We start from the raw sequence: 9,270 nt of genomic DNA on the forward strand, positions 1-9,270 counted from the left end.
GTTCAAGGCCCTGAGCAGCCACTTACTACCCATGTGACCTTACAAAGGTCTTTAAAATGAAGCGGCTGGACTAGATGACTCACTCTGAGGTCCCTTCCAGCTCAAATATATAAAATAATGAGATATTTAGAAATCTCACCCTTATTATTTTGTACCAGTCCTGAGCCTCTGGCCCACAGCATGGAAAAAGCGCTGGATCGGGGATGAGGAAATAAGTGTTGGAGAAAATTGCTTACTGCCAGTTAATATCATGGGAAAGTCACTTAATGTTTCTGAGCCTCAGTTTCCCACTTCTCTCACAGTTTGTTTCTGATGAAATCACTTTGGAAACCTCAAAATGCTATGGAAATGCGAGCCATTATTCTGTTTTTTCCCTAGAACTGTCATGAATTATTTTACCTGAAATCTAGTTAATATTGGCCTGTCCTTTATTGTGCTAGGTTCATTAACTTCCCTAAGAAATAATTAGTAAGTTTTCCCTATTACCTATGCTTAAACCAATCTGTGTTTTGCTTGTGTCTGTCTATCTGTAACTTGGTGTGTGTCTCACTGCTTTCTTTTCTGCAGTCTCCTCTACCTCTTTCTGGTCCCACAGTCACCTTTCCTGTTTTCCATGCATCCCTAAGACAGGAGTTACAGGGGCAAGAAATCTGAAGGTGAGGATTCAGCAGACTCAGGGTCTATTCCCTGCTCTGAAACTACCTTACTGTGTGACCTCCGGCAAGTTGCTTGCCCTCTCTGGGCTTCTGGTTCTGTATCTATAAAATGAGCAGGTTGTAAAAATGAAATCGTACTCCCTTGGTCCTTTACAGGTCTGAGTCCTCAGTTTCCAAAATGAAAGAACAAGACAAACACCAGATTGTTCAGCTTACAAAATGGAAGAACAAGATAAAACACCAGATTGCCCCTGGGGTGATCTTCTTGTAAGAAACAGTTCAGGAGCACTACTATCTTAGTACCCCTGGGGTAATAGAATATAGTCAGATTACATCAATAGAATATCAATTCCTCAAGGGTGGGGACAATTTTGATTTCACCTTTGTATCCTCCAGACATAAAAGAGTACTTTATACACAGTAGATGCCTAACATATGTTTATTGCATTGAATTCTGCTGTTGCTTTAAAAATATGGAAAAGAGACTAGAGAGTGATAAAGAATTGCTACTTACTTGGGGTTCAGAAGCTAAATTCATTTTGTATGGATGGCGTTTCCCTTCCTCTGTCACAAGGGGAGACCAGATTTTATGTTCACTCCTGCAACAGACAGAATTATTTCAACCACAGGATTAAGTAAAAAGTAGAGACTAGCAGAAATAAACTTCTCAGTGAGAGAGAGACAGAAACAGGGAAGGGAGGGGGCAAGCATTTATATAACGCTTAGTACTTGGCACTGTGCTAAATGCTTTGCAAACATCATCTCACTGATCCTTATTACAAACCCTTCAATGTAGGTGTTGTTATTATCTCCAATTTACAGTTGAGGAAACTGAGGCAAACACAGGTTAAGTGACTTGCCCAGGGTCACACAGAGAGGTAAAATTCTAATTGTGGCAAAAACAAAGCATCAATTCCAAAGCTAGCCTTTAAAATATATAAGTAATCATTGTGAGTAAGGACTATTTGTCAAAAAAGTAGCTGACCCAAGGAACTTCATAATAAATGCATTTAAGTAAGTATTTTGTGCTTAGTGCTGCCTATACTAATACTATTGGGAGGAGTGCTATGGTCTATGGATCAAACTGGCTCAGCCTAATTTCATCTGACTCTTGAAACAAGTACCAGGAGGTGATAAACACAGTTTATTAATGCCTGTAGTTGCAAAAACACAATAAAGATGCAGAATTTTGAGTAGGCAGATGCTTATTTGTTTAAATAGCAGTCTTAGAAGTCTTAAAAGTGCCAATATCCTCAAAAAGACCAAAATGATGGTGATGGACTATGAAAGCAAACCATCATTCCTAAGTAAGGCATAAATCTACCTACTTGCCAGAGACAGAACCTAAGAGTTTATTGCCAAAGAAAATGTAGAGATTCCCTAAATATTTATGATCCTATACTTTAGGTAGGAATTAAATTCCTTGGCAAGAGACTGCCTGCTTTAAAAAATGTTTGTTTTTAGAGATCTCTTCATCTGTTTTGCTTGTACCTGTCTACCTCACTGTAACTTCCTGATGTGTATCTTTCTACCCTCTTTTTCCCATTTCACTCCACCTCTCTCCCTTAATTAGCCATAACACAGGGGACGGCTGTAGTACAGTAGAAAGACTTGAAGTCAGGAAAACTCAGGTTCAAATACCACTTCTGCCAATCACTGGTTGGGTGACCTGAAGCCTTGCTCTCTCTCTGTGGCCTGGTTTCCTAACCTTTAAAATGGAAATAATAATACTATTTGTAGCACTTACCCCACAAGACTGTTGTGAGGACCAGTTATATGTAAAGCTCTTTGCAAACTTTAAAACACTTTATAAAATCACAGAACTGAAATACGTTTTTATTATTTATGCCATCAATTGAATTGGTTTTATGTTCCCTGGTCTTCATTTTACTTTATTTTTTAAATTAAATTTTTTTTTCAAATGAAGATCCACCTTCTCCCCCTCTCACCTCCATTCCCCAAGCCCCAATTGATAAGCAAAGAAAACAACAACAATAACAACAAATATGTTACAAAATGCATAATCAAGAGAAACAAATTTCTGAATTGGTCACGTCCAAAAACAATGCCCCAGTTTGCACCCTGAGTTCTTCACCTCTCTATCTGGAGGTGAATAGTATGTTTCATCTTGAGTATCCTAGAATCATGATTGGTTATTGTGTTAATCCAAGTTCCTAAGTCTTTCAAAGTTGTTTGTCTTTGCTGTTGCTAAATTGTTCTGCTTCTGTTCATTTCATTTTTTATCAGTTCATATAAATCTTCTCAGGTTTCTCTCAAAGTCCCCTTCATCATTTTTTACAACCCAGTGAAATTCCTTCACATTCATATACTACAACTTGTTTAGCCATTCCCAAAATTGATGGGCACCCCCTGAATTTCCAATTCTTTGCCATTGCAAAAATAGCTGGTATAAGTATTTTTGTATGTGTGGTTCCCTTTTCTCTTTCTTTGATCACTTTGGGCTATACCCACTCTTAATTTTAGAAGCTGGTAAAATCGGGGCAGCTACGTGGCACAATGGATAGAGTACCAGCCCTACAGTCAGGAGGACCTGAGTTCAAATCAGGCCTCACTTACTAGCTGTGTGACCCTGTGACCTCAATTACCTCCAAAAAGAAAGAAATTGGTGAAATACATTTCCCTCTTTCTCAAACAATTTATCTTTCTCTCCCTCTACTCCACAACTAAATTAAGTTGCTCTTTACTTAAGTGGCTTACAACTGGTTTTTTTTTCTTTCTTTCTACATCAGTGGACTCTCAATAGGAGAACAGTTTTCCCATTCCTGTTGTAGAAGATACAGGAAATCTATTCTCAAGGCCTTCAACTCTAGTTGAATAGGATAGTACTAATACACATGAGACAACCAGAGGCAGTTTCAAGTTAATGTTAATGATACAAGAATCCAGAATATGGGAAAGCACACGTCATTATTGTCTGACCTTAGGCAGACTCCTCCTCCTCTTCTGGGACTTGGATATCCCAACTGTAAAACGAGAATGGATGTTTGGCCACAAAGGTCCCTTCCAGCTCTAACAGCCTGTGATTCTATCAGCTCCTAAAATTCCACATCCCTATGAATCTTTCCCAGATGAAATGGAGCATGGAGCAAACCACTATCCCATATGCAACTCCCATGAGTCTCTTCTCACTCTCTACGTTATAAGTACATTTACCACCAGACTTGAACTTAATGAAAATGTTGAAAGTGACAGACAATATTTGTTCCATGTTCTGGTTTATTTCAGTATTGTTCCTATCACACTAAGCTTCTGGCCTTGCTGGTGATCCTGAGAAACCATGGGCAGATAATTGGTGGGCTTTAGGATGACAAGAGTCAAGGGCAGTAAGATATAGTGAGAACAGTTTGGACTCAGAAGACCTGGCTTTGAGTCCTACCTTCCCTCTTTTTCCTCTAGAAAGGCAAGTGACTTAATCTTCCTAAGGCTCCATTCTATTCTCTGTTCAAAGGGAATGATGATAATTGTATTAACTATATAAAAACTCTTTATAAATTATAAAATAGTAAAGTAGAATTGCAAGCTACTAGAATTATACCCAAAAAGCAGCAAAGGAGTCTCTGAATTATGTCAATTTTACTTCCTAATGACAAGTTCTATAAATGTGCAAATGTTAGTATCACGGACAGAAAGAATCATGAAAACTCAGTTAGTAGGGCATTTGGAGGCCATGTTGTCCAAAGCGAGGCATGATTCCCAGGCCATAAGGGCTCCTCAGCTCAGAAGGTTCTCTCCCACTTCTTGTCTTCCCAGAGCACTTTATCTGGCTCTTTGCTTTGTCCCTGTCACACTACATTTTGTATAATTCAGATGTGTATACATGGATTATCCCCTACCCTCCAATATGATACCCCTTCCGCTAGGATGTAAGTTCTCTGAAGGCAAGTGCCCAGTCATTTTTTAAAATCTTTGTATACCTGGCACATAGTGGGAGATGGAAATGTGTGGAAAGAATATTGGCATTAAAACTTACAACACTTCTGTGAAATGAATGGCAAATTCTATTTGTTTCTAGGCTTTACCTGCCCACTGTGAGGGTTATGTCATCTATGCAGCTCTTGATTTTATTCTGGGCTTCCAAATGAGTCATGTTGCTGGTATTTTCTCCATCAATGGCCAAGATAACATCTCCAATACATACATTAGCCAGTGCTGCTTTGCTGCCTGGAGTAACCTGAAGAAGAGGGGACAGCATATCAGTCAATTAAGAGCTATTTACACCTGAATAAATTCTCTTCCCTCCTGATCAAATATTCATTGATTTGGAGTAGCTGGTCATTTGTCCTGAAATAGAAAGACAATTTTAAAAAGATACTTAATTGCTTAAAATTATAAGTTTAAGTAATTGAAAAAGTAAAATCAAGGTGCTCATTTAGTCCTGGCAGGGCAGGAAAGATAGCAAAAAGAACACTTGACTTTCAACCAAGAGGACTTAGAATTCAAATTTGAGATCTGCCACCCGTGGTTACGTGACTTAAGGCAAGTCACTGGATTTCTCTTGAGTATTGGTTTCCTTGCCTGTGAAATGGGACTAATACTTGCATTACCTATGTCATGAGGGTATTGTGAGGGAGGATGGAATGGCAGTGTTATTTCTACTCATCCTGGCTCTGCCACTTAGGGCTGTATAACATGTCGGAGCCGTGATTTTCCAGTCCGTAAAATGGGGCAACACCATTGCAACCTACCTCACAGGGTTGTTGTGTGGGAAGTGCTTTATAAAATACGATTATATTATGAGATCAAATAAGAAGTATATCAAAGCAATTTGAAGCCATAACACTCGCTATTAATAGCTCTTTAATCATCCGGTGGTCTGTTGTTGAAGCAGAATCATTCTGTGCAGAAGCCAGCTGATCTCACCTTTCCTTTTCTACAGCAAAGGAGACACAGCCCAAGTTGGGGAGGGGCCATATGACAGGAGGGATCAGCAGTTGGGGCCCACTATATTTTCTTACAACTTGCACTCTCACAAGAGAATGTTATAGAAATATGCCCAAGTAAACAAGGCTTAGAAAAAAAGATATCCTCTCTCTTGCCATCTTTGCTGTCTGTTTTCACCTCTGGTCCTTTCATTTGCTCTTTCTAGAAGGAATGAAGCTCAGCTAGGATTTACAGAAACTAGCTCTTGTTCTAATTCCACTAGCAAATGTAGAACATGGTGAAGGGAACAATCCATGGAGCACATAAGAAAAGATTTCTATCTAATGTGAGACAGTTTGGTCTACTGGATAGAGTGGAGTCAGCCAACTAGGACAGCTCATTAGCAGTTTGACTATGAGTCACTTAACTTCCCTCTGCCTCAGTTTCTTTGTCTATAAAATGGGGATAAGAGTTCCTTCCTTACAGGGTTGTAGTGAAAACCAAAAGAAAGTATATGTAAATTGCTTTGCAAACCTTAAAGGGCTACATATAAATAATCAGCTGTGGTTTTCATTTCAGATGACCACTCACCATTGTTCTACTGCCAAAAACCCAATAATCTATGAGAGCTCACACTCACATAATTCTTCAGGTTTTGCTTTCCTCAAAACCAAATTACAAAAAATTGTTATAAATACTCTGCAGGTGAGAAAACTAATGAGGGGGTGAACTTGTTAACAATCCTAGGAGCCTTAGAATCACGTGAGACAGGGCAGGTAGGTGGCACAGTGGATAGAGCACTGGCCCTGAAGTCAGGAGGACCCGAGTTCAAACCTGGCCTCAGACCAAACACTTGACACTTACTAGCTGTGTGACCCTGGGCAAGTCACTTAACCCCAATTGCCCCCCCCAAAAAAAGAATCACGTGAGACCTGAGGGATCCTTTTGTCTGACCACAGAGCCTACTAAGCTAGTAAGTGTCACAGCTGGAGCTAAAGTCTTCTGACTCCAAGTTCTATATTCTTTCAATTTTATTGATATTTACGTAAAGTAAAAGACATAGTCTCTGCCCTGGGAGTTTACGGTCTAGTTGAGTAAACTCCATATGCTCATAGACAATGGAAACTTACAACATAACATATCAAAGGGCAGAAATCATAAGACTTAACTTGAGAGACGCCCTACAAGAGTAGTTAGGCATGTTCCAGGAAAAAGAGGAAAAGGCAGTGCTATTTCTACTAAATTTGGCCATAAATTCCATGAAAGAGAAGTGGACATGGAGTACGAAGACCTAGGTCCAAATCCTGGCTCTGCCAATTATGGCTGGGAGACTTCAGTTTCCCAATCTGTAAAATGGGGTAATAACATTCCAACCTACCTCACAGGGTTGTTATGTGGTAAGTGCTTTGTAAACTATGAACTAAAGAAATATGAGCAATTATTACATTATAGTCAAGAAAAGAGAGAATCTGCTTTTGCAATTGCCTCGTCTATGGGCAGGGGCCAGGCTAAAGGCTTGCAGCAGACGCAGTCACCTCTACCAGCAACTTGGAGTGGTCTCCATGGGTTCTAGGCATTTGAATGAAGGGCAGGCAATTCAACAAACTTTTGCTGAGCACTTAGTCTGTACAAAATTGTTCCTCTTAGGTATTGTGGGGAATAGGACAATGGTTCCTTCCTGCCCTCAGCCAGTTTATTTTATTGAGGGTCAGGCTCATGAGAACTCCCTCCAGTTCTCAGACAGGGCCAAAAGAACCCTAAAGATCATCTAGTCCAGGTGTGAGGAACATGTGGCCTAAAATTTGGATTTGTTCTGTGAAATTTGGATTCAGTCAAAAGACCGCACTTGAGGACCTAGAAGGCTACATGTGGCTTTAAGGGCACAGGTTCCTCACCCCTGATCTAGTCCAATTCCCTCATTTTACAGAAATAGAAGAGAAGGTTTCTAGAGGTTAAGAGACTTGCTAGTTTGTGGCATGGCCACCGACAGGAAAAGGCTGAACTGGAGCCAGGAAAACCTGGGTTTGAATACTGACTCAGAAATTTTAGGCAAAATATGTGATGTCTCTGGACCTCACCTTTTTTATCTATAAAATGGGAATAAAAAATATTTGCAGTACCTAACTTATGGATTTTATTAGGAACATTTTATGTCATCTTTAAAATGCTATGTAAACATGAGATTTTTATTATCGTTTGTTAATTTAGATGTTCTAGGTTCTGCACTAATCTCTTTCTCAATTAGACTTCTTCATAAAGGCAAGTCAACCCATATTGGGTGTGCTAGTGACAGGTACCCAAGGTTTTTCCTTGGAAAGTTAAAGTTCCAGCCCTTTAAGAAAACAATGGTTGGGTAATTATTCAAAAAGTAATCTCTGGACACAATCACCATTGTTAACTTTATCTGGCAATTATCACCCCCTTTTCAAGGAAGTTGTCAAGAAGAGGTTGTCACTGAAAAATTTTGTAAATTCAAGTCAATTACTTAACCTGTGTGGACTTTAGTTCCTCCATTTGTAAAATACAGGAAATATCAGTTTTCTCCCCTCCCTTCTTCAGCAAATGACATGGCATGGTCTTAGAGAATCTGCAGAGCGTGGAAAACAGTCTCATCATAGCCTTGTATTAATTCCTTGGTGGTTTTCCCATCCATGACTGCCAAGGAGATCGTGACCTCTTCAGTCAAATGCAAAGCTCATCTTCCCATCATCTTCTAGACTGAAATACTATAATGACATTCTTCTTGGTGTGACCCTTGAATGGAGACATGCTGAGTAGACCTCCTCTCTTTCAGGGTTGGGGCCAGGCTACTGGGAGCATCACCACAAAAATGCCCTGATGAATTTCATTCCAGTAAATATTGGGATAGATTAACTGAATAAATGCTATTCTGATGGGTTCTTCTCTTTCATTCTATTCCAGTCCTTTTCACTTTATCCCCTTGTGGCAGCTGAGATCACCTATTGCTGCTAATATTTCCCAGATGACCAATTTCATTGGATGAGAGGATGAGGGCATTTTCAAAATACAGTCATTTTCCCAAAAAAACTTCTTTCTTTTTCATGTTCAGACAAGGGCCTTGCTCCATTGACCTTTGGGGAGATGTTGCACAAAGCCCACTTATTTCAAGATGGTGATGATCTTTTTTAAAAGTCAGAAACAGCCTGATAACCCCTTTAAGGGGTCCATTTTTAAGCATGCCCTCAGGGTTTCAGGGCAAAGAGCACATACCATAAACACAAATTACTATATTGCTGGATTTCCAAACTGTCAAGCAACATGTTACTCTTGCCAATCTCATTCCTGCATCTCTTGCCCCTCCTCTTCCTGCCCTTTTGTCAGTTGCTGGGAGAAGAAAAAAACAGTCAACATAAACTAAGCAGCCACTTGGGCTAGGGTGTGGACAGGATCAGGGCTTCTGCTAACAAGGACGGGGGAAATGAAAGATTGAAATGGAAAAAGGAATTCACCAAGACAGACTTCTTAGAGATTTGGAAAGTAAACAGTGCCATAAGGGAAATATGAAACAAAAGTGATTACTAGATGCTCTGAAGAAAATTGATAGGACAATGGGTACAAGAATTACAACAGATGAGATGGCATGAAGAAGTTGAAATCACAGGTCAGGTCAATAAAAGTATCAAAAAGCTATAAGTGGATCTAACTGCAAGGGGTCCAAGGCAAGATGTCTGGAGGAAGAACTAGAAATCGATGTGAGAAAAAAGAAAAAAAC

General features: G+C 39.7%; 1 protein-coding gene across 1 annotated transcript; it reads right to left on the minus strand.

The window, feature by feature from the left end:
• Window positions 1–1,170: 1,170 nt before the first annotated feature.
• Window positions 1,171–8,819, minus strand: LOC114034215 (PDZ and LIM domain protein 1-like; the record flags this gene model as incomplete). The annotated part of the gene is made up of 3 exons (XM_027849817.1): window positions 8,028–8,819; window positions 4,697–4,848; window positions 1,171–1,255 (listed from the first exon to the last, which is right to left on the minus strand). Coding segments are annotated over exons 1-3 (363 nt in total), but the record flags the coding sequence as incomplete, so codon positions are not given.
• Window positions 8,820–9,270: the final 451 nt, after the last annotated feature.

This window comes from Vombatus ursinus, unplaced genomic scaffold (genome assembly GCF_900497805.2).
Source record: "Vombatus ursinus unplaced genomic scaffold, bare-nosed wombat genome assembly UNPS02008567.1, whole genome shotgun sequence".
In the NCBI taxonomy this organism is placed as follows: Eukaryota; Metazoa; Chordata; class Mammalia; order Diprotodontia; family Vombatidae; genus Vombatus; species Vombatus ursinus.